This window comes from Carettochelys insculpta, chromosome 4, assembly GCF_033958435.1.
Source record: "Carettochelys insculpta isolate YL-2023 chromosome 4, ASM3395843v1, whole genome shotgun sequence".
NCBI classification, from domain to species: Eukaryota; Metazoa; Chordata; order Testudines; family Carettochelyidae; genus Carettochelys; species Carettochelys insculpta.
The window spans coordinates 107,788,284-107,814,225 of NC_134140.1; the positions used below are offsets into that span (position 1 = coordinate 107,788,284).

Below are 25,942 nucleotides of genomic sequence, written 5' to 3' on the forward strand. Positions count from 1 at the left end.
CTACACGTCCCTACTTCGATGTTGAACGTCGAAGTAGGGCGCTATTCCCATCCGCTCATGGGGTTAGCGACTTCGACGTCTCGCCGCCTAACGTCGAAGTTAACTTCGAAATAGCACCCGACGCGTGTAGACGTGACGGGCGCTATTTCGAAGTTGGTGCCGCTACTTCGAAGTAGCGTGCACGTGTAGACGCAGCTTATATGTCACAAAACCACTCTGCTTTGTATGACCATTTATGAAAGTACTGAAAAGAATTAGATAGGTAAAAAAGAACAGACATATTGCTGAGCAGACTATTTGAAATTGGATATAAACAGCCCTTCTTGGTCCAGGATATAAGCAGTCATATCTACTGGTCTGAGCAGTGATGGTGATCAAACTTAGTGGTAACAGCAAGACCCTGAGTCAGGAATCAAGCCTTGGATCAAAGTCAGTAACCAGTCATGGAGCAATGAAGCAGGACCTGTAACAAGGCAGGATGGTGGAACAGAAGATGAAAACAGGCACCACAAGTCAGGCATAAAGGCTTCATCTAGTGCAGTAGCCATGCAGGGATTCACCCAAGTGCTCAAAACTTTCTGACTTAAATAGAGAGTTTGAGCAAATCAGAAAACCCACAGATCTTCTCCAATTGGGAGCTTTCTGTCCCATGCCTTTTGTGAGCTATATCCCTCCTCTTTACTGGTAGCAGCAAGTTGGTCTGTGGATCCCCAGGTGCTCACACACACTAGGGCTGGAAAATGTGAGATAATTAACTAGTGATGCAAAGGGGGCTGAAAAATTGTGCGTATTCATCAATGCTTTATAAAGAAGGATTGGTGAACAGCAAGTCAATACAGAGAACATAACACAGGTCAGTCAGTTATGGTCAGAGAATGCAGAACCATCATAGCCGTGAGTCTGGCTGATAGGGCTTGGCTCAGATGACATGTGTGAAATACATTCATAGGGAAAGATGGTTATGAACAGCCAGGAAGTTGTGGAGTTCACTTACAATGAAGGTATGAACTGATGAACTAGCATTGGTGAGAGAGGCCTATAGCCTAGCAAAGTTTCTAAGATGTTGAAATGGGGATGTTGAAATGCTGAGCAAAAGGAAGATTAGCACCCGAATTCTGCAGAGCCATAGCTAACAGGGAATGGAAAGACTCAAACTGTACAATGTATTCACCTTGTGTTTGTCAGGCCTATTAACTACACAGGCTCCTGACAACCCAGTGTCTCTCAATACTCAGCTGAACTGCCATGCTCACACAAACATCATACTACCTGTTGGGAGTCAAAGGACCAAGACAGGTAGATCTGAGAATGGTTTGCTTTATAATTAAGTGGGATTAGATGATGATTATGCATCCACCCTACCAAGATGAAAAACAATACTCATATAAGGAAGATCCAAGTTTTTGTGAGACAAAGATGTTTAGTTTCCCTTTAGCCAAAAGTGATGCTGCCATTTTGCAATATTGTCTCCTTCTATGCACTGAGAGTGCTGTAAAAGAGAGATCATTTGCATTCTGGCCTTCTGACTTCCATAATAGATTTTTTTCATGTTGATTTTTTCAGGAGGAATTTTCCTTTTTGTCTCTCTGTTCAAATTGTATCTATCTAATTTTGATCATATTCAAACAAAGCTGATTACAGTTGAAGTGGTTGCACTGATACAGTGTAACACACAGCTCTCCCATCCTCTCCCTCCAGGCTTATTTACAATTTGACAACGTGTGAAATATTTAAATGTACATTTCCATTCATGTATTCTGAAATCCACTGAGAGAGCAGAGTCCTTGCAATCATCAAAGATTTCATTAATAAGAAAGAAAGAAAGAAACTCTGTTTTCATAGTAATTGCTCTTTGTAGGAATTCTGTCTTGTTTTTTATTTTATTAGAAGTACCACAAGATCTAAAGGTGCTGAAAGGTTAGTGATATACGTGCCAAGGATCAGAGGGATCGATAAATAGGCCTACTGGTGAAGGGGGAAAATGTAATACCAAATCATGCCTACAGTAATGGGAACGAGAAACAAAGGAGTGTCTGAATAATTAAACCAAAAAAAAAAGTTCAGAATAAGCAAACTCTGCTTCTGTCAAAGTGTTTTTCCCTCAAGCAGTTGATGTGGTAATTAAGAATTTGGTGAGAGCCCGGTCAGGTCACCTAGTTCCTCAGATCAGAAATTCTTTCAAGTGTCCTTCTGCGTCGCGGAAGATGACAACAGCAAATCAATAAGTGCTTGAAATGAAAGGGGTGGTTGGCCAGCCCCCGAGGCTGCAGATTTTCACACCGCCAGCCTGTTTCTGAACTTCTAGCATTCCTTTGCACTGTCTCTCACAAGAAGAGAGACCTTTTATTCCTATTCTCATGTGAAGGTAAATGCTCAGTTGGCATATCTGTTCCATTATGGTCTCCACATGCCGTGGCTTGGTTCTCTTTTCTGGGAGAGTGAAAGGATAACTCAGCCTCTGCTCAGGGCACCCTGGTTAAGGAGCTGCTGCTGTACTTTCTCCAGTGAAAAACCACAGAGAGACCGCTCCGGATATTAGAAATACTAGAACAAAGTGGGCAATATTTACACTTCCTCTTCTTTTCTATTTTAAAAAAAGATGAATGACTCGAAGAGGAGTAAGGACTGAAAACATAGAAAAATAAATACAGGAATCATTGTGTGAGGCTTAGATTACTTTGTGTTAACAAAGATTGCTCTGCACTGATTCACGCTGCCATCCTTACCCCTAATGTGCCCTGATTTAACAATCTTTCTAACGACCAACATCCTCAGGACGTTTTAATTAGGTAATTCATTAGTGAGCCAATACAGACATTTATATATTCTTTTAGCTCAAGTGGCTAAGCACTCATTTCGCCATGCTTATAAACCACGGGCATATGCAAGGCACAGTCGTTTTAATTTATATGCAAATCAATTGGAATTTTTTAACAATTATTGTATTGTAACATCGGGCTCAACGGCCTGAATGAACAATTTGGAAAGAAGATCGGGATGCGAAGAAAATTTCGAGCAGCCAACAAATCAATAACGTGTGAGGCTGTTAAACACCGCTAGCCATTGGTATTTACATACTCCCCGGTTGTCAGATAGGGGGTGGGGTGGGCTCAGAAGCCAGGAGAGAGGAAAGTAAATGGTAGTGGATCGCGCTGTCACCACACTTTGTCAAATAATAGCGCTGTACGGTTCTCCAGTAAAGTCCCGCAGGGCTGGGGACTGGCGCAGGGCACTGGGGTATTTATTGTTCGCGGTTTCATCAAGGGCTGGCTTTTCCTGTCCAGGGGAGAAGCTCCATCCGTCTGACAGCAGCAACGTGTCTGTGGGACAGTCGGGAGGTTAGAGGCGTGATCGATCCGGAATTACGGAGCAGTCCGAGCCGGAGGTGTTTATGTCAAACTGGGCCGGGCTGGAGATGCAGAATAAGGGCCCCTGCTACAGAACTGCCCTCGCCCAACTCTGCACCACCGGTCCCGCGGAGGGCTAAATGTTGCGTACGTCTACCCTGCCTTTGTTTGTTTGTTTCTTTAGCGGGTTGGTATTGTCTGAGGCGCACGGGAAGACAAACACAACCACCACTGCCCTCAACCAGCCCAGAATTCTCATATGACATTTGCTGCCTTGAGAGACAGGAGGGGGAAATGGAAATCCGTGAATTAAGTCAGCTGCACAGTTTCCAGACACCCTAGAACCCCTATTCCAAGCAGCATGTCTAATGTATTCCCTGGTGATTCCGGGCATTAATTAGTTGTTTAATAGGAGTATGACTAAAAATGTAAAAGAAGGATTAGGAGCGTGAAACGTATGTCCAGCTCCTTCCACACACTCGAGGAGGGAATGAAAATCACCCTGTATCTTATGTTTCTGTAGGAGCCATTTGCATTTCCCACCAGCTGCTCACTTCAGCTGTACCGATTCCGGGCCAGGGGAAGTGCCCAGCTCAATGCCTGATCCTGCTGCAGCCCCGCCGTGGGGGTAGCAACAGCACACCGCCAGGCCAGACCCCAGACAGAAACGAGATAGCTTCTGCGAGCGGCGGCTGCTTTAAAACCTCGGAATCAGAGGACTTGCGCGAGCACAGCTGTGTATGTCTCTCCGGACGGAGTTCGCTCCCGCATTCTTCGGAGGGTTCAAAGCAAACCCAGCCACAACACTGGGGATTTATTTACCTTTGTTATTATACCCAGTACCCGTATGCACTAAGACACACAAGCACACATTTATTTCACCGGAGAACACGACAGGAGGTTATGAGGACCGAACCGAGTATTTTTCACCTAAAACACAATTTTAGGTGACTCTCAATGAATTTTCCTCTCTTCTATTTTTGTTTAAGATCGTCTGAGAAAAATTCATGAAAGTGGCACGCCAGCCGCAGGGCAGAAATCCAGAATGCCAAGAACCCTGTTGTTAAAAAGAAAACTCACACTTTTATTTTGATTTCTACCAAGTTAATCCATTTGTTTGCTGCGTGTTTAAATTCATAACGCTTAGTCTTTAAATAGATTTTTCTACTCACGTCATACACTCTTCAAGATGTTAGAATACAGTTCAGTTTCTTTAGCAGCTACAGATGATAAATAACACTTTCCATGAAATCACTTTGTCAACTGTTAGTCATTTTCAGAGTAATTTGCTTTCATCCTCAAAAACTTACTCCCACTTTTGCTATTAACTGAAACCATGAAAGACGTCAAGAAAATTCACACCACCCTATTATTTGCATTGTCAGAAGTAATGCAAACGTATCGGTTTCAAGAAGTGCGGGTATATAGGCAAAGCCACTAAAAATCCCGCCAGAAAGTTAGGTTTAAATTTATTGTTTCTGCGTCGTGTTTTTAATACCTGAAAAAAAATAATAAAATCGAATTTCAATGGGTGGAGATACCAACTCAATGTTCTGGATATTATTTTGTTTTACGAATATCAAATATTAGAGGAAGATTAATTGCAGTTGCTTCTCGTCAGTGTATGTGTAAGCAATAAATAATCCTAGGGGGGTTAAAAAAACACCCACACTATATTTGTAGTCATCTTTCACGCCTAGCAGTGAATATGTCCTATTTTATAGCATTTTATTAGAGAGCGTCTATAAATAAATCACGAGAAAGTTTTACAATGCCTATTTCTTCCCTAACGACAAACAAAACATAGTATTTAAAAGGTCGGACAGGTGCTTGTGCCCTGTATCTATTGCTTCCTACAGGTATTCAGGAGCAAATGTAAGTATATGGATACGCACAATACTGCGAGCTAATGCCATTCTTGCAGCACTCTCGCCCTCGTCATTTAAAAAAACGTGTTATCAGTGACCCTGGCTGAACTGGTTGGGGGCATCCACAGTAAAGGAAACTCTAGACTTAAATGAGCTTCCGCGTCTCGTAGATCGCAGTCCCTTCCTTAAAACTGGCCAGCGCCTCTGCCGCCCAGCTGCAGCCGGAGGTCTAGAATGTGGGTTTCGGTCGCGTCCGAGCTGACTTTGAAGGAGTGGAACAGTCCTGCGGGGAAGCAGAAGGACCTGGCCTTTCGCACACAGTGCCCCAGCGCCGCCTCTCCCAGCTCTCTAGACCGAGCGCGCAGACCCTTCCCTCCCGCTCTCACCTCGCTTTGCTATCTCCCTATTCTTCTTCCTTTCTTGTTTCTTCTGCCCCTTTCCCCGTGGCTGTCGTGTACCCCCTTTCCACGTGTCTATGGTGCTTTCCCTCTTCCCCCACGGCTGTGGTGTTTCCCCACGGCCCTGGTGCTGCCCCCCTTTCCCGCCCCGCCAAGGCACGCGTCCCAACACGCACACTTTCACTTCTTTCTCCCAGCACTGCGCGCCCCCCCTCCGCCTCACCCGCCCGCCTTTCGCGCGTGTCTCACACCCTCGTGCCAGCCTCACGCCGAGGGTTTGAACGCAGACCCCGCTGCTAATTGCCCTGCCCTCCCTCCGGCTTCCGACTGCGGCTCGGTCCCCGGCCTCACGCCAGGCTCCCGTCTCCCTTCTGCCGGCTGCTCCAGCCTGCGCGTCCCCCTGCCCGGCTAGCTCTTTGCTGATCACCCCCCCCCCCACCCCAAGCTCCAGCCTTCTAGGTCTAGCGCCGTCTCCGCCGCCCCTTCCCCAGCGGCGCTGCCCCCGCGCTCCCCCTGGGGCTCCGCTCGGCTCGGCTCGGCTCCGCCGCGGAGTGAGTTTGGTGGAATCTCAGTGACGTCACGCCGCTCCCCGGGCAGAGCGGGGGCGAGCGCGAGGGAGCCGGACTGGAGAGGCGAAGACGGAGCGAGGCAGGCACTGGGAGAGCTCGGAGCCCGCGGCGGACGCGCTCGCCCCCTCCCCGCCCCCTCCGCCCGGCTGACCCCGGCGCTCCGCTTTGGACCCTTTATCCCTGCGGGCCCCCGCGCGCTCGTGGCGCTGCAGAGAAGCCGGGCCCCGGACTCGGCTCGGCTCAGCTCAGCTCAGCTCAGCCTCGCGGAGCGGGAAGAAGCGCGGGGTGGGAAGCTCAACGGGGAGCCGGTGAGTGGCGGCCGGTCCCTTGCCCGGGATGTGAGATAATGCGAGTCGGCCGATTGGTTCCACCGTGCGGGACGCTCCCCGCGAGGTGATTTGTGGGACTCCGCCGGCTAGTGCCCTTGCAAGCCGCGCCGGGCACTTTCACGGCAAACATGATGGATGGGGGCAGTTCAGTGGCCAGAGGGGAAGATCGTGAGTTGTCTCGGAAAGCGGAGCGTCTCCCGGAGCCCTCCTCTGCCTACTGGTCCTTAACGCATCGGGGGGTTGGCGTGCCGGGGACCAACGGCGTCAAGTCCCGGGGCGGGTTTGCTCGGGGGTTTTAAGGCGTCTCGTGTTTGGCTTAGGAGAGGAAAAACTCCCGAAAGCGGCTGTTCGGCGAGGCCTGGAGAACGCTACCTGCGAGACAGGCCCCTCCGGCCTGGGAGAGTGTCACTGACCAGCTGCGCTCAGAGCGCTCACCCTTTCCAATCGGCGCGGTTTGTTAATGGGTGTCACTCCCTGTCGCTTCTGAATTGTACCTCCTTTGTGGAGAGAACACTGCCGCGGTTACATTCCTCCCCGCGCTTTTCGTCCCCTCCCCCTGCCAAATAAATGGGACGTGTCCTGGGTATTTCTCACACGCAGTGCAGAGAATATTATATGATTACAAGGAAGGACGTGATTTCCTGCAAGGAAAGTTAAATCGCCGTAGGGAAAGAAGTGACCCAAAGCTTTTAGATTTGTACCTAATGTCAGACAGTTGCCTGTCTAGGAAGTAAAAGTGTGTTATCCACCAACGAGCTGTAGTTGTCGTAAATTATAATGTGTGTGCCGATCAATTAATAGTCTCATTACAGCCCTCGAGAAATATGAATATAATTGAAATAATCTAATTGTTGTCTCCTGTTTACTGGATTATAAATAGCAAGCGCTTGTTTGTATTTTCAGTATAAAGAAATATCCTTTATTTACTCAAGTAAACCTTACTCACGAGAGCAATCCCTGAGACGAATTGCGGATTACTCGGGTGAATAAAGATTACGGGATTAGGCCTTAAATTAAGCAGCGATTTCGTTTATAAACGTCCTACAGCAACACTCACCAAATGACAAAAAACTACTTCCTGCGAATAATGACCAGTGGTTCTGTGAGCCTAAAAAGTTTTTCATGAAGTTTGCTTGATATTTTCCATGCTATCAGATTAATTTATTTCTAAACTAATATCAGTGTGTAAAAATTTACCTGATACGGCTTATTATTAATTTAGCTCCCTAGTTTAAGTGTTTGGAGTAGATTGGTAAATTAACAAATTCCCAAATAATCCAGGAAAAAGAAAATTCTTTAATATCTATGCGTTTACTCTTTTTTTAAATTTATTAAAAGAGCTGGTTTGAAAGTGACAAAGCGGATATAGGATAAATTAAAATTAAATTAAATTAAAAATAAAGGGAGAACAGGACCAGTGCTAAATGATCTGCATTGTCATTTCTGTAGTCGACAGACAATTGCCTCTTTTTGTATGCTCCTGTTCCTGTTTATGTGTATTTACGGCTGTTCTAATAAAAATTAATAGAGAGAAAAATAAGATCAGCGGTGTAATTGGAATTTGGGCGGCTGAAGCCAGGAGGGTAATAATCCTGTCTAACAAGATATATTCATCCCAGGACAGCAGCATTTGAGGGGGGTGAAAAACTTCCCATTTGGGGGAAAAAAAAAGTTGTGCATCTCAATTTGTTAGATAAATTAGCCATCAAGGAAACCGAAGAGGCAGGGCAACTGAATTTGTCATGCAAGGCTTGTCTTGACAGAGTAGGGTTAAGGACCATCAGAGAGGAATTAAGGTTTTCTTAATTGCCTTCCCCAAAAATTTAGCCACAGTTAAATATACTAGGCCCAGTTATGGGCAGGGGCATTTAATACAGATTAGAATTTTTCGCAAGTCCTCCTTTGGTTTTGAATATCAATCCCTGAATCGTAATAAGACTCTGAAATGTCTTAAACCTACCTTAGCCTTTTTTTTTTTTTTTAAATTCTCACTTCCTAGAAGAAATCCGTGTTATTACCAGAGCTGCAGTCTGCGTTGGAAAACGTGACTGTTGAATGAATGAATCTTAGCCAGACGCGTGTAGATTTTTGTTGCTAGCAATCATTATTATTGTTTTTATTATTATAGTTTATCAAAATGTTTGCAGACTTTAGTCTGCGGCATTCTAGGCACTAGTCAATAACGCCCCCAATGCAGACACTTTTTAAAAAATGAAGGAAGGAAGAAAAGATTACCGAAATGATGATGACATGCAAATTTCCCCAGAAATTATCATAAGTAAACATTTGAAGCCTGGACTAATAAAATCCCATCTGTGTTACTTCATATCGAGTTAGTAGAGAGCTGTGATAATGAATTTTGTAATATCTCACGAACAGACATCTCAATCAGGCACTAATCCTGTGATTTTACTGCAGAATCACTAAATCTAGAGCAGCCAAACTGCCGCTGTTTGGCACAGGGAGAGCGACCAGCGAGAGCTCCCGGGCTGAGGATCCTGAACTGGGTTCCCAATGCCGGGACTGTTAGGTTAGAAAAAGGACGCTCAGTGGCTGGTGTTGTCAGGTTTCCCCAGAACAGGGAAAGCGGCGCGTCGCATCAGCAGCGTATCCTCAATGAATACAAATGATCTGCTCCTGGGGATACAGTTCTGCAATCTAGCTGGTGCTTATGTGTTACCTGCTCTTAATTACATCTCTTCCTTCGGTACCCGGTTGACTGTTTGAACCTCGCTGAGCAGGTGGTTTAGCACAGTGGGCTGTGGGGGGGGGGGTTCCAAAGACAAAGGGGGACGTGATAGCCCGTAGAACTCAAAAGGGGAAATCAAATGAAATTGAACCCGGTGCAAGGTTGTATTGCCCCCTTGGTAACCTGGAGGAGTAGTTCGTTTTAAAGCAGGTGATTATTCAAAAGTGCGAAGTGTAAGGAGCTCTTTTGTGCTATTTACGGGAAAGGTGCATCTGCTGCATCGAATATTACAGTCTACTTGAAACTTGGTTTGTATAAAAGAAAGAAAATGCCGCTGATTCCTTCATCTGAGCCGATTAGGGATCAAGAAACAGCAGGATTAAAATGCATCGCGGAAAAGTTTGGTGGTAAAGTTTTAAAATGGTAGACAAGTGTTAGCACAAGTCCCTTCTCCCATCGCAAATAAATAATGGGGATCTTTTGCGGGAGTAATGGCAGAACTGTTTGATCGCCCTGATCCTTTCATACCCGGGTGTCCTTTTTCTGAATGAACCCACAAACGGTGAACTCGGTTATGACTTTAAAGTCTTTTTGTTCAAATAGTTACCCAAATACGTTAGTAACGTCCTACACGCGGGTTGGATCCTGGCTCCTTCGAGGTCTAATTTTTCTTAAGTAACGTTTTTTCTTTAAAAAAAAAACTATAAATTTTGATGTTTTGCAGATAACGGGTGATGGAGTCCAACTGCCGTAAGCTAGTATCGGCTTGTGTTCAATTAGGTAAGAAAATACTTCAGATTGATGTATATGAATGTGTTATTTATGTGACAGAAGAGTAGTGTATTCGCCTGTAAATGTGTACGCTCAGAGAGAGTGAGAGAGAGAGCGTCATTTTTAAATATTTTGAAGGTATATTTTATAATCACATATTACCCGTGCAAATCCTGAACTGCTGAACGATCAACCCTTATTTTCTCCCTACGCGGAGGGCTGATACTTTCGTAGTCAACAGAAGCCAAGAAACGTATTTTAAAACCCTGTGTACTGCAGTGAAATTCACGCGGACTGTCCTGCTCGCAGGGGTGGCGATTTGGCAGCGCTCTTCTGCGTTTGACAGCCTCCCCTCCCTGTCCCTCTCTCATTCTCTCTCTAGTAGGGGTGCAGCCTGCTACAGTTGAATGTCTTTTCTCCAAAGACTCTGACATTAAAAAGGGGGAGTACAGCGACACGGCAGAGAGCAGGAAAGAGGCCACCAGCAGCAAACTCTTCGGAAGGCAGCATCCCAGCGCCAGCGGTAAGCGAGAGCTTCCGGGCCGCTTCCCTTCAGTCCCACTCACCTTCCTATCATTCACCACTGTCACCCGCGGGGGGCGAGAGTCCAACGTGTTAAGTGCCTAATTGCTCCCTCTGCCTTGGGTCCTTTTTTAAGCGACGAGGGTTTGTCTCAGGCGTGCAGTGATCGGTCCTGGCTGGGTTCGAAACGCGTGTCGCCTGTTGTTTGGCCAGGGGACTGGCAGAGGCAGTTTCTCAGACTCCTTTCACACCCTCCACTCTCTCTCTAGCTCTTGCTGGGGAAAGTAGTAGGCCGGTCCTGAGCTAAAGCGTGGTCCAACAGCGACCTCTGCTGTTTTGCGTCCTCGCCCTCGCGCAGAGAAGCAACGAACGGGGAAAAAATGGGCAATGCCAAAAAGTTAAGTTGGTCCAGGTTTTTTGCTGTGGGGCGCGCGGCTCAATTAAAAATGGATCTTCTCCGCGAGGTATTTTCTCCCTGCGAAGAGGAGAGTGCGCGTGGTGAAGAACAACTTTCAGGGCCTGCTTTTACGGGGCTTTTTTTTTTTTTTCTTTTCTTTTGCTAAGGCGACGCGGAGTTCAAAAGGGAAGGTGGGGGGAGCTGCCTGAGCAAGACACGCAGGCAGGATCTGTCGAGTGGACTGTCTGGAGATATCAGCATCTTATTTAAGAGCGCACGTTTCCTGTGCTTTAGAAAACTCTCTTTGCGGACCTAATCGGAAATGTCCGCCTCTGCATTTTTAAAGTAACGTTTCCAATAAAAAAAATCGCTGCTAAAAGTTCGAAATATTTTGGGAACTATAAGCGCCAAATATCGGCAGTGTCTTTTTTTGTTGAAAAAATGGGCGGGGGGCCTCTTGGAAACCGTGTAGCTTCCACTGGTACGTGCAGCTTTCTTACCCTTTTTTGATTCCAGTTTTAGTGGCTGTACTATGTGAGTACAGCATGTAATAAAGAAAAAAAATCAGTGCAAACGTGTTGCAAAGAAGAAAACAGGATCTATTTCAGGATCCTGTGTAACCTTAGACAAGCATAATTTTGTTAAAATAAAATAGAGAGTGAATAGCACAGAAAGCTGGAGGGAACTAATAATGTAAGAATTTTTTGTCTTGCGATTAAACACTTACTTGTAAGAATATAGTGGTAAACCCTACTTGTCTAAATAGCTTAATATGTCTCAGGTGACATCCAGTGATTTGCAATTCTTCGTTGCCCTCTCCCCCTTTGGAAGTTTTAATCACTATTTGAAAGCTCCTTATAAAAATAAATTATTGGATGAGAAGATAGTTAAAAAATCAAGATTAAGGACAACTCCAAATCCTAAAGTGTTATGATCTAATAATTTGTCATCTCAAAAAAAAATACATGCTATTAAATTAAGCACATATAAGGTTTATCAGTGTTTGGCACTTTTTCTTCCACAAGTAAAAGCTGCTAAATAATGTGGAGATGAAGGATGACGTTGGTTTATATATGGTTTGAGAATAACAAAGGCCTTTTTACCCTTCACCTTTTTTTCCAATGAACAGGTGGTCTTAATCAAAAACTATAGCAGGATTTAATGGGAAAGCGGGGACCTTTCTGCTACAATAAATTTCTGAGTCCTTACAAGCTAGTTTTATTCGTCTAAGTATTTATAAAAGTAATATGCACATATGCTCTGTGACATGGTAGCTTTTATTTCCCTTGCTGCAAAACAAATGGTTATTTTCTTAACCATTAATTATGAGTCCGGATTATTGTATTACATGTAAAATTTCCTGCCGAGTGTAATATCGATAAGTCTATATTTTATCCTTCGGTCTGAAGGGGAAATTGTTATCCAAACATATTTAATATCATTAATTAAAATATAGCTCTGTGTTTAAGGAATGCTGAAAACCTTGAGATTGTTGGCAATTTGGGGAAATTTTTAAATGATAATATTTTGTGGAAGTTGTTCTGTATAGAGGATGTACAAATGCGGCCCTTGTGTTAATACCTAATGAATAATTATTACTCCCTAGATGTCCTCAGTTGGTGGGCTGATTTATCTGAAAGTAATACAATCAGTAACATTCTTTATTTTAGTTAAATTATTTTCTTTTCTTTTTCTATTTTAAATATTTTAATTCCCCCTGTTTTTTGGTATTGGATGGTTAGAAGGAAATGCAACCACTTCATCTTTTACGTAATTTACTTCTAACAATCTTTCCCTTTTGTCAAGGTTTCTAAGTTGCTGGAGTAGGAAGCCAGGTGTCAGAGACACAAACCAATTCTTCTTTAGGACCATATCATACTACAAATTCCTTTCGTAAAATTACTGTTGGCGTCATTTTGACTTTAGAATATAACACACACACACACACACAGGGAAATCATAGTAAGAGATCCTACAAAATAAAAATGATGGCTGGGTTTCCGCAAATGTGGAACGTTTTCATAGCTCAGCAGAAAATAAAAGCTTTATTAAAATAAAGGGGAGTGTATACAGTTAATTTATGCAACCACTGTGGCTACAAATAATTTCAAATGCAAATATCTGTATTTAGCCATGAAGTGGAATGTAGGGAAATATTTTAGTGATAATTCACATAAAATTACTAAAACTGTGTAATCGGGGGAAGGCAGAGGGGCACACATACAAATATTACATTTTATGAGTACTGTTTATTAAAAATTTTAATGTCTGAGAAGTGACCTGCCCTTTTTGATAGGACGTGTTGAGTATACACACTTATTATATATCTTTTCTGTACATTCCACGATAGGAATTGTGTAATTGATACCCCAGTCACTGAATAGCAGTCTCATAATATATACAGTTGAAATACCATACTGCATTATTCCATGACTCTCAACATCACACACTGATTATTCAAACGTGTCAAAACTCACTATTTGCAGCTGAATGGTCAATAATTTAGCATCACTTTCAACCCCTCCACCCACACACCACCTACGCACACACTCATTCAGCTTGCTGTACATATTCCCTTGAAAAAATGGATACATCATTGTTTAAAGAAGACATTTTTAACAAGCTAAGTATGCAACCTCTTTCCCACCTCCACTCATAGTTTAGTAGCAGAGATAGCCGTGTTAGTTTGTATTCTATCAAAACAAAAAAGCAGGCATGTAGCACTTTAAGGACTGACGAAATAATTTATTAGATGATGAGGTTTCCAGGGACAGACTCACTTCTTCAGATCTACAGCCTTACCAGAACAGACTCTGGTAAGGCTGTAGATCTGAAGAAGTGGGTCTGTCCCACGAAAGTTCATCACCTAATAAATTATTTTGTTAGTCTTTCAAGTGCTACATGACTACTTTTTTGCGGTCATAGTTTAATTTCATATAAGAATCCATTATCAACAGTTAACCCCATGTAGGTGCCGGAGAGGGTGAGTGAGTGGTTGGATAGAGAGATGGGTGGATATTCAACCGGCTCCCTGCATAACTGAAAATCTCTGTATCTTCTCAGTTCAAGGAGATCCAAATTTCAGTGGTGCTGCTGCTACAGATATTGTGAAAAAGACACCACACGAGTCTACCAAAATGTAAGGGCACCTAAGTGTGCATGCCAGGAAGTACTGTTGTTCTGCATGAACAGTGTTATATCAAAAGGCAGTTTAGGATGGCAACGTGTCCAAAAAGGGGTAGTGAAACCATGGGTATTTGGCTTCCTGACAGCTGCTGGACGGCTAGAGGAAATCGGAGAAAATAATCTCGAGAAGGAAAGAGGGCAACCTGGCAAAGAAAGGCCTGAGTAAGGTAAAAGAAACAGGCCTGAGAAAGAGAGTCCTAACAGAGCTAAGAAAGGCCTAGCACTAAGTGAGGCCTGAGACCTGAACAGTGAAGGTGGAAGGCTTTGAAGGAAGAGAAAGGATGTTTTCAGTTTCTAAATGAGGAACACCCTCGGGTCATATACTACATTTCAGTATATTTCCACAGCACATCAGGACCAATTTTTTTACAGGGGCAATACAATTTTTACCCCAAATTTAAGTTTTCCTTCAAATATTCTCTGCAAAATGAGAATTAAAAATTACATATTGTTCTTTTTTTTTTTGTCGTCCTCAAACAATAATATATGCAGCAGTTGCTAGACTGACTCCAGGGAAAACTAAATGTATAACGAAAGCTTTATTCGTGAGGAGGAATATACTAATGGAACAATCTGATGTCTTCTTAATCCTGTGTAAAAAGCTTTGTCGTCTTCCTAATATTGACTGAATGGGTAATTAATGGCTCTTCATCTAGGAGAATACCCGGTAATCCAAGATAGGCAAAAAACAACAAGCCAAAGGTAAAAGACAACAGGACTAGCTGAAGACTCTACATAAGAACCAATTTATCCATTTAGGAGAGTATTACGTCTAGAAACAATGATCTTGTAGTAGATGAAGACAAAAGTGGGAAAATAAATACCTGGAGTATGTCTTGCAAACACAGCAGTATCCAGCTCAGCAGGTCAACTGAGCTCCTGTTTCAAGACCTCGCTCTCTCCTTCCCTCTCTCCTTCACACTTAAATTTAAATCTCGGCAGAATTTGTAGGGTTTTGAGCACTGGCCTGTTGAAGTTGTGCTGAGGTCTCTATTCCCCTGGCCTAACGGTTACAAAGTATCAGGGAACATAGGTTTTATCATAATGGACCTGACCAGAGGTCCACCTACTCCGGTATCCTGGCGGACGGTAGCCTAGATCTTTCAGCGGAAACTCTGCAAAAGGAAATCTGGCCACATTCAAAGGTGCTGGGTTATTGTTTTACTTGTTTGTTTGTTCCTGCGGCCCCGCACCATCCCTGTTTCATAGGAGCTGTAAGAATCTGGACTCTAAAGGGTATCAAACATTCGATCAGCATTAAAAACACTTCTGGCATTTTTATTTAAACTTTTAGAAGTAATGTAAAGTACCTGGGGGCTTGCGGGGGCTGGAGGGCGGGTGTCAGAGGACAGCGTTTAAAATATTTCACCAGGGAAATAAAACCTTCATCTCAGCTTAAAGGTGGGCATTTTTTTTTTGGATTTATCTGATTTATGATCCCCATGACAACTAATGCCGATTGTTAGCTATCCTCATGGCTGAAGGGTGGTACTCAAGGGTGGGGAAACAATGGTGGCGTTTTAATCACAGTGTTGCAAAAAAGTGACTGCAGCCTTACTTTCTGATTATACCTGAATACGTCTCTGTTCCTATTCCCCCTTTCCTGCCCCCTCCAAAAACCACCTGCATACAGCCACGTTCAGGTAGAAATGGGCTTGGGATAACACATTAGGTTCCGGAGGATGCTTCACAACAGCAAGGACTCTGTTCAAATTCATGAGGAGGGTTCTATTTTTAAAATCACTTGTGCTTCCGAACGCCGTCCAGCTTTTTCACAATGGGCCCCATTTTCTCTCATCTAGAACCCGGCTAGGAGAAGGAGGGCTTCCCCTAGGACCGCTAGAACAAGGGGCCCCAAAGAGCGTCCAGAGCTTTGCCGAAAGAATCTTGACGGAGTTGAGGTTTCTTTCCATCAGCGCCCATATTTTAACAACCAAGGGATCCCGCAGCCTATAAATCGCCTAATCCTTCAGCTCAGAATTTCAGATGCGCAACCGTCACAAAACCTGCGTCCGTCCGCTAAACAGAAAAGCCTGGTTTTGCAGCCACTTGCACGTCTAACTATTCTTGACATACTCATAAAACCCGGAAAGAGCTGACACTAAAGACCTCAAGGCGGGGTGGGGCTGGGTGAGGAGATGGTTCTTTGATTAATTATGAATGTAGACCAGAATGTGGGAAGGTTGAGGGACACGAAGGAGACAGCCATGTAGCCGGAGAGCTTTCCTAGCTACAATCCTCAGCGAACCCCTGCTAAAGAGAAGCACCGTGGGCCACACATCCTCAGCGGCTTCCTTTTAAAAAATCCACAGCAGAGGGGCTGCTGCGAACTGCCCGTTTCTTTCCATTCTCAGCAGCGGACTGACAGTCCCTAGGACTCAGGGTGGCAGGGCGTTTCCAAGCGGGTTGGAACAGTCACATCCAACAACTGCGGCAGTAAATAAGAGTCAGAGTCATAATCCGCCAAAACAGTCTGGCTCGACGTCAGCCCTAAAACAATCCCCAAAACCAGTTGGCTGGAAGAGGGAAAAAGAACCCGACCTCAGTCTTTTATCTGAGAACATTAAATCCTGTTTCTGCCTGAGAATTACAGCGTGTATTCGCGCGTGCGGCGTCTTTGTGTACAAATTTGACCAACGTTAAGCTTTCTGACGGAGGCACAAAATCATAGTGATTTACGACCAAGCAAGGTCGATTTCAACGGAGCAGCCCATGACTGAAAGTGCATAAGAAGACTCTGGCAATTTCCAAATCAGCCGGATGTCTTTTGGTTTCAGTCGCAAGGTTCCCGGGCAGGTTTGAGCTTCGGAACAAAACAGAAACAAAAGCGCCCAGTCTTCAGAAATAGAGATGAAGGGGGGCCCTTCCCCCTTTGCCTCCCCCGCCCCATGTGCCCAGGGTCCACACATAACATTGGAAAAACCTCGAGAAAAACAGAACTCTTGCCACCTGTCTCCTCCAAGCCCGCTCTCTAGCAGCTTGTTTTTTAACCGAAGAGAGACATATTCCTTTACAAGCCGTGTAAAGGCAATAAATGCCCCGTGCGTCTCTGATTTTCCCCGTTATTTGCAATGTAATCCTGAAATGCAGACTTAGAACATAGTAATTGCTCGCTTGGCTGTGGCCACCCGCTCCCCGGCCTTCCTTTCCAAAACTGCTCACGCACAACTTTGCTGAGGTTTTGAACCTCCAAGTGTAACGCGCAGGAATGTCCCAACCTTGCTTTTAAAATACAGACACTGGGGGGAGAGGTTAGTTTCTTCCTAAGGGATTCCTTTGGTTAACAAGGGCTTCGGGGATTCCAGGGTGCTGGACCACGGAGGTACAGAGAGGTTAAGAAGAAACTGGAAAATGATTAGTAAACAAATTGTGCAGAATGGAGCTGGATTCATATTGACTTAGTTATAGGTCATCTGCTGCCGGTGCGAAGGGAGGAAATATTTACTTTGCACATATACTTTATGATCTTGGGGGAATTAGAGGAAATTCAATAAGAAAATGGCTAGAATCATCTAAACCCCCCTATTTAAAAGACTTAAGCAAATTAGAGTCTTATCAGATTAAAATCCACTACAAATGTAAGAGCATTGTCTCTATCGAAACGCTGTGGGGTCTGAAGGAAGAGGTTCTTTGCCAAATCTCCGGGATAAAACACGTCATTTAAACACCAGATAATGAGTAGAATGTAAATTAATTTAACCTTCTTTACCAACAGGCTGCTCAAGTAATATGTATAATTTAGCGATAAGTAAGATTGCAAGAGATAGTATTGAGGGAGAGCAGCGGCTAATAAGGAGGAGCTGTCAGAAACGGAATAAAAGAAAGGGAAGTTCGCAAGTTGTCATTAGGTTTAAGAAAGGCCAGGGTCGTGGGAAACTCCTTGGAACGTCCCAAACACCTAGAACTGTAAAGAGTTATCTTAAGTGTAGGACCCATCTTAGTGAATTGCACATGCATTTTCAGTGGCGGGCTTCATTCCCTCCATCCGTACTTGAGCAGACCTCTTCCACTCAACGGGCGTGCGAGTTAAAAGCCCACGGCCCGGCTGTGGCCCACTCTCGAGGCTATTGAAAATATTTGGGATTAGGGCGTTTTCTTGCATATCGACTCTGGGGACAAGGGGGTAGGTTCAAACACATTTGGCTCTTGCTTTATGTGCGGTACAAGCATCTTCTGGCCGAAGGACCTTCCGGTCATGTGGCCAACATGTGGGGAGACACACAACCTCCACAAAGTGAGATTTCGTTGAAGAATTCCCCCATTCATCTCACACCATCAACTACCCCAGTGATGTAAGGAGACATGTAAACAACATCCGAATGTAGGAGGGGGGATTAGTTCTTGGTTGGTGCTAGTATTAAGTAAAGTGCGCCCGCTCGTGTGTCTGGCTGTTCATTCATTGTGGTTGCCTCCGGATTGTGGACTGACCCTGGCCATGTGTATAAAAGGAGGATTTGGTCTTGACTATTGAGATTTGTGGGTGTTTCTGGACGGGAAATAGAGCTCTGAAAAATGTGACCCTTGTCCTTTTAGCTGATTTTTCCCTTATATATGGCTCAGGAAAGTCCCTGTGGTAGGGTGTAATACTGCCGCCCCTCACCGTAGTATCTCGGCGTTAGTAGTGTCTGATTCCTCGTCGGAAGAGAGAGGTAGCTCTGTTAGTCTGTATTCTAACAAAACAAACCAGTAGTGGTGTAGCACTTTCACGACTAACAAAATAATTTATTAGGTGATGAGCTTTTGTGGGGTCTGCCCCACAAAAGCTCATCACCTAATAAATTATTTTGTTAGTCGTGAAAGTGCTACACGACTGCTGGTGTGTTTTCATTCCTCGTAGTCGCTTTGTTGTTTTAGCTTTCTGGGTTCTCCTTCCCTTGAATAATTTTGGTTTTACCCAGTAATTTGTTCAAGACGACAGAAAAGCGGATCTCTAAAAATAAGAGGAATTTAGAAAATGTCCTTGGGATCAGTTGTTTGAAATCTCATTGAAAGGATGGGTGGGTGTCTGTTGCACAGAAAAAATGAGCTGGGGGGTTATTTTATTTGACATTATCGCAATAAAATGAACAAGATCCTCAAAGAGAAGCGAAAAATTAAAGGATTACAAGCATAGTGTAATGATCAGCTAGAGAGGCTCCTCGATTACTTTCCAATAACATTTGTAAAGATTGAAAACACACCATTCGGAAAGTACCCATTTTTCAGCAAAAACCCGTTAGTCAAACTGGTATAACGCTGTATAATTTATTGTCTACTTGATTTATTAATAGGCATTTACACTTGTGTGGTATTTTTAGTGTTGTCGTTTCCATTCAACAAATCTGTAAAACGAGACTCTAATACCAAACACTTGTTCGGATCATGTTTGAAGTAATTATTCCTCGTTGACAAATCTTGGTTTTGTTTGTTTGTAATTCGGGTTTATAAAATGCCGTTTGTCTTGTTCGCGATTATAGATTACAGAGAACCTTTTTTTAAGATTAAGGTAAAATCCACGATAGTTTGGGTTGAAATTTTAATGTGTGTTCGGGCTTATTTGTTTCTTTGTCTTTCCCTCCGCAGCAGCCTGCTGCTTTAATGCAGGAAATTGTGTAGCTAGAACGGTATGTTGTTTCCCCACACCACTGCGGAACTGCAATCAACGTTATTTATCAGAAAAAAAATGTGTGGGCATCTATAAACTCCCCCCCCCCCCACACACACCTTCATCCCCGATTGAAATCACCTCCTGTAAATACCCAGTCTCTTGCAATTGAGGTACAGCAGGTTTCACCAGCCCCTGGACCCGCGGAGTGAATTACTTAGCCCCGCCCAGCTTCTCTGATAGGCGGTGGTTATTCCCGTCTGCCTTCCGCCTAGCGCTTCCTGACTGGTCTGGAGCAACATCAGTCCGGCCCCGAACAGCGGGTCCCGGGCGGGGGGAGGAGGGAGGGAAGGGGTCGGGTGACATCACTGCCCGGGGAAGGCCTCCTCTGGTTTTAAGATGTTGGGCAAACAGGGAAGCGGCGGAGCTGATCGGGTCCATTGCTCGCCTGGGCGCTGCGTGTAGCTCTTGTGCACGAGAGAGCTGGGGAGGGCTGCTGCTGCCTTGGATATAATATCATCTACCTGCCCCTGTCACTCTGACACTTACTGGCACTGCCGTCGCCTTAGCGTGTCAGGCAGGAGACTTGGTTCCTTCCTATGGTTATTCATTAGGAATAATATTATTGTAGGGTCGAATTTTCCTTTTCGATCGTCTCTTCCCCCATCCTGCTGCCTCCGCGCCGCCAGGAAAGCCCCGTGCGCCTCGGCGTCTCTGTCGCCTTGAGACTTTAGCTAAGGCTGGCTGGACTTGCACGTAGACTCGGTAGGGCTCTGTAAGTAGAAAGGGTAACCGGCTGCTTCCTGGACGCCGGCCGCTGTTGCTGCTTTCCAGGCTCCCGCTGGGCCAGGGATCAATACGGGGAGCGGAGCCCGTACCTTCTGCCTCGCTGCGCCGTGGAGAGGGGGTGCAGCTGGACGTACCCCGCTGTCCAGAGAGAGAGGGGCGGAGAAATATTTGGCTTTCTTTTGCCGATGAACTTCATGAAAGACCCGCTAAGCCTGGAGCGGCTGGGAGCCGGGAATAAGCCGTGCTCCACTTCACCCTCCTCCTCCTCCTCTTCCTCCTCTTGCCACCATCACCAATCGGCTCTGGTCATGGCTTCGGCGGTAGCGCCCGGGCAGCCGCGCTCTTCCCTGGACTCCTCCAAACACCGGCTGGAGGTGCACACCATCTCGGACACCTCCAGCCCCGAGGCCGCAGGTAAGGCAGAGCTCATCCCCGGGCTGCGGCTACACCCGTCCCACCTCGGTAACTTCTGCAACCCCCTGTGCCCCCAGCCCCATCCCCCGCCGTCTCTTCTCTCTTGAGCGCCGGCCGGCGACTGGGAAAGCGCGGGGGTTCCCCGAGCCTCCCTCCTGGCAGCAGAGCCTTCGCTCTGTGTGTTCATTGGGAGCACAGGGAAAACCCTCCCCCAGTATAATGAATTACTCCAGCCGCCGGGGACTTTCCGGCGAGTTTGCGCTGGGATTCACTGCGCGGCTCCCGTTTGGCTACGGCTTTCCCTTGTGCGCATCTCACCCTTGGCCCCAGCGTCCGGCTGCGCAGAAAGGGGGGGGGCAGTTGTGGGGAACGTGGGTCCCCAGGAGAGAGCAAGGGCAATTATTTAGTCAGATCGCTAGGGAACTTAAACGCTCGAGGCCAGATACCTGCAGGGACTGTCCTTTATCTTGGAAGTGCGTTTGAAGCAGCTGTAAGGGCTGAGGTCTGTTGAGAGCGGTAGGATCGCTATGAAATACTACCTGTGTGTTCATTATAAATGCACATGGGAAGAGACGTATCTGGATACATACCTAGGCGCATGCAGACATGCGATCTGTATTCTGCATCTGTACTTACATAGTCTGCGCACACGGGCTCTCTCCATAGCCTATAGAATGAAAAATGGATCTTGGCAGCTGAGTGTGTGTGTGTGTGTGTGTGTGTGTGTGTGTGTGTGTGTGTGTGTGTGTGTGTGTGTGTGTGTGTGTGTGTGTGTGTGTGTGTACGTACGTACACATAACGCTCTTAATTGTAAATGCCTTGTTAGCAAAGTGCAATCAAACGAGCCCGCTCTGTGTCGCGGAATAAATGAGCACCTTTTGAATGCCCTTCTTTTTCAGAGAAAGAGAAAAGCCAGCAGAGTAAGAACGAGGATGCCGGGGCCGAGGACCCCTCCAAGAAGAAGCGGCAACGGCGGCAGAGGACTCATTTCACCAGCCAGCAGTTGCAAGAACTGGAGGCCACTTTCCAGAGGAATCGCTACCCGGACATGTCCACCCGGGAAGAGATCGCCGTCTGGACCAATCTCACGGAAGCCAGAGTCCGGGTAGGTACAGACGCCCAGAGCCAGCTCCGGCTTGGCGGTGGGGGAAGCGTTGAAGCGCCGGCAGCTGCTTTCGATTTCAGTTTGCAGTCAAACTGCAGCGGCTTTGCACGAACGCGTCAGGCAGCAGGACATTTATGTCAGGGGCAGACAGACTGTGATCTGCCTCCTTGGAATATGGTGCACCGCACGTTCCGCCCTCCCTGTGCAATGTGTGCTCCGCTAATAAAAGCATTAGCCAAGGAAGCAACTCGCTACAGGCTTCAACCTGTGCTGCCTTTAATGAGAAAAAGATGCAACATATACAAGGCTTCTATTTCCTCTAGGCTTGCAGGGCATGTCCGTCCTTGCAGCTTCTCTTTCTTTTGGTTTCATAACTGCACGAGCCCTTCGCCCCTTAGATTTATGTCACAGCTCTGAAAGTTACAAAGATCACGAGCCAAATCTGGACTCTTTGCAGTCCCATTAGAGCGAGGCCCTCGCTGGAAAACAGACCCACAAGTGCATCCCAAGATCTTGGCTGTTTCCAAATATAAATCGTGGCTCGTTTATTGAACTTCTTGTTAAAGGACACTGTTAAAACGGCGAGCCCTTGAAAAACAGGTTTGATGTGTGGAAAGAGTCTAGTTAGTCTAAAAATTTTTAGAAGCCTATTAGACCTGTGAAGTAAAATAAAGGGCCCCTTTTAAATTAGGACTCATCTTACTCTACAGAAAATTTGATAATACAAATATATTTTAATTAAACGTAGGCGAACAGGAGACGTTTAACTGCATAGTAATGAAGAAGGGGAGAGTTAAAAATAGGGCTATATGTGCTGTTGATTAATTCAAGCAGAGTGGGATTGCAAACTGCTTGAATCTGTCTGGCTTCAACCCCGTTTCATTGTTGGTGTTGTTTTTAACATCGTCTCCTTCATGTAGCGTGTTTGTTATGGAAAACAGTCACTTTGCAATTCTTTGTGTGACCTTAGTAGACTAGTGGGTAAAATATGGGATTGTAAACAGTTGAGGTAATTTTAGCAACCGCTTCTCACGCTATATTTTTATTCATGAGCTGCAATATAACTGATGGACGTTTTGTGAAGATAGCTGCTTTAAGCCTCCAATATTTTGAGTGTGAGTGGGGCACGATATTGGCTTATAGCTGCCTTTAAGCAGTGTCAAAGATTAATTGTACAGTGAAGAGATTTGTAATGTAAAACATCGTTTCTGTAAACAAAGAGGAGCCCGGGAAGGCCTCCGCTACACAAAATAACTTTGCAGGAGGCCGGCTGACAAATCAGCCGCCGGGATGTGGATTGGAAAGATTTGCAGAGCCGCACACGTTTTCGCCATTGTCTGGAGCGAGGGACCTTCGATCTCATTTAGCACGTTGTTAAAAGGCGACGTTTGCCCCCCGAGCGGGCCGCGTTTGTTTGTGAGTGTTCGGGGGGCGCCGGCAGAAGCACCAGGGGAGTTTGCGGGTTTAACGAGCTGCTGAGTGAAGATGTTTCAGCCTGTTCCCTCTCTCCCTAAGAGCAAACAGACCGCTTCTGCCGTAGCGCACCTTTGCGGGCTTCCCGGGCGCTTTGCCTGCGATCTGCACTTTGGGCTTTGGGTGGCTTTAACTGAGCGTCTGCAGGGCGTGGAGCGCCAAGGCTGCAAGGGCGATTTCTTTTGCGGCGCGCTCCGGCCCCCCGAAATTAAAACTCACGTGCTCTGCACCGAGTATGTGGTGTGCGGCTCCGCGGCGGCTCCCGTGTGCTTGTGACAGACCAAAGCAGATGGCGCTGGCGCTGCGGTGCCTGGACAGGGTTGGGGTCTTGTCTTTTCTGCCTGGCGAGCTGGAGAACGCCGGAGACTGGCGCGTTTGAATGATCGTTTACCGTGCAAGTGTCGGTCGAGAGGGAAAACCGGAGCCCCCCCGCTTATTTTTTTACCCCCCTGAATTGTTCCGTCAGAGCCGCGCGGAGGTGTCTTTTGTCAAAGCTCCACCGGCAGCCGAGGGCTGCAACGCTGACGTTTTGCATAACCAAAGCGCGCCTGACTTGTTTGTTTGTTTATTTCCTTAAGGTTTGGTTCAAGAACCGCCGAGCCAAATGGAGAAAGAGAGAAAGAAACCAGCAGGCTGAGCTGTGCAAAAATGGCTTTGGTCCGCAGTTTAACGGTCTAATGCAGCCCTACGATGATATGTACCCCGGCTATTCTTATAACAACTGGGCAGCCAAAGGCCTGACCTCTGCTTCCCTTTCCACCAAAAGCTTTCCTTTCTTCAACTCTATGAATGTCAACCCTCTGTCTTCTCAGAGCATGTTCTCCCCTCCAAATTCCATCTCCTCCATGAGTATGTCTTCCACCATGGTGCCCTCCGCAGTCACTGGGGTCCCTGGTTCCAGCCTCAACAGCCTGAATAACTTGAACAACTTGAGCAATCCCTCCCTGAATTCTGCAGTGCCAACGCCAGCCTGTCCTTATGCTCCTCCAACACCTCCTTATGTTTATAGGGACACATGTAACTCTAGCCTGGCTAGTCTGAGACTTAAAGCCAAGCAGCACTCCAGCTTTGGATACGCCAGTGTTCAGAACCCAGCTTCCAACCTGAGCGCGTGCCAATACGCCGTGGACAGACCCGTGTGAGATATTAAAGCATAAAATACTGAAGGGGAAAACCCTCCCCTTTCCCACACAGACTGAGAATTGTACTAGAAAGTAATGGGCACTATAGAAAAAGAGAAAGAAAGAGAGAAAAGGAGAGAGAAAACAGAGAGCAAATGAAACCACTGAAATAAGATAGTTCCTTTGTTTTCAAAGGACCTCCTACAGATTCTGACAGATTCCACTAAGAGTATTTCCAACAGTTACAAGAACATATACATATATATTGACACACAAACACACACACATGCATATATATATGGACAAATGTTTGACTGGATATGATATGACATTTTAATGTTACTATAAGCTTGTTATTTTTTAAGTTTAGCATTGTTAACATAAAATGACTGAAAGGATGTATATATCTGGAAATGTCAAATTAATTTTATAAAAGCAGTCCTTAGTAATATCACAACAGTGTTTTTAAAGGTTAGGCTTTAAAATAAAGCATGTTACACAGAAGCGATAAGGATTTTTCGCTTGCGAGCAAGGGAATGTATATACTAAATGGGACACTGTATGTTTCTAACATATTATTATTAAAATCGTGTGAATATCAGTTTTAGAATAGTATCTCTGGTGGATGCAATGATGTTTCTGAAATTGCAATGTAAAACATGCCCTGTGTATAACATTTCGTACAATATTATTGTTTTACTTTTCAGCAAACATGAAAAATGTGTTTTATTTCATGGGAGTAAAATATACAGCATACTGTTTTGTCTGGAATTTTTTTAACAAACTAACTGCGTAGCCCTAACCTACTTCACACTTACAGACTGATAAATGACACAGGATCCCCTTCTTTGGAAACCCGGTTCAGTGACTTTTCCTGCAATAGGTACAAATTACAGTTATTTTCCAACAAAACACTCCTACACTAAAGTTACATGCTAACTAAACTCTGGCCTGGGAACGACTGACTTCTGCATTTCTGCAAAGCAGACAGGATAGCATTATTCCCATGAAAAGCTCGGCAGAAAATGGATTATTTGAGATTGCTGGATTCCAGCACTTCCAGCGAAAATCAAAGTTGCTGCAACCATCTAGCCTAGTGACATTGAATTGCTCTACGCTGTGAAGGAAGCTTTTATTAAATCCTAAAAAAATAAAAGTTTGCAACCCAGCAGCTCCTGTTCAAACCCCGCAGTCTTAAGAAGAAGGAACTTTCTTGTAATATTACATTTCTATTTCGAAATTCCTTTGGCAAAGGCCTCTCCAAGTAACTGCAACCTCGCCGAGCTCAAGAGGTTGAGAGGTTAGCTTAAAGTTTCCCCAGACTTGTACTGCAATATGTAGTTGAGAGAAAAGGTCGTGCTCTCTGTGTTTTGTTTTGAA

At 45.3% G+C, this 25,942-nt stretch overlaps 1 protein-coding gene across 4 annotated transcripts; it reads left to right on the plus strand.

Moving 5' to 3' along the window:
* Positions 1 to 6,267: 6,267 nt before the first annotated feature.
* PITX2 (paired like homeodomain 2) lies at positions 6,268 to 25,247 on the plus strand. 4 transcript variants are annotated; one of them, XM_074991968.1, is made up of 5 exons: positions 6,268 to 6,490; positions 9,925 to 9,980; positions 10,354 to 10,494; positions 21,763 to 21,968; positions 24,020 to 25,247. In XM_074991968.1, exons 2-5 carry the CDS (start codon positions 9,935 to 9,937, stop codon positions 24,581 to 24,583), a joined length of 957 nt encoding a protein of 318 aa, XP_074848069.1. In that variant the 5' UTR covers positions 6,268 to 6,490; positions 9,925 to 9,934; the 3' UTR covers positions 24,584 to 25,247. The 4 variants fall into 4 exon arrangements, with proteins under 4 accessions (XP_074848069.1, XP_074848070.1, XP_074848068.1 ...); XM_074991969.1 differs by having other exon boundaries at positions 10,357 to 10,494; XM_074991967.1 differs by lacking the exons at positions 6,268 to 6,490; positions 9,925 to 9,980 and adding an exon at positions 20,292 to 20,863 and having other exon boundaries at positions 10,440 to 10,494.
* Positions 25,248 to 25,942: the final 695 nt, after the last annotated feature.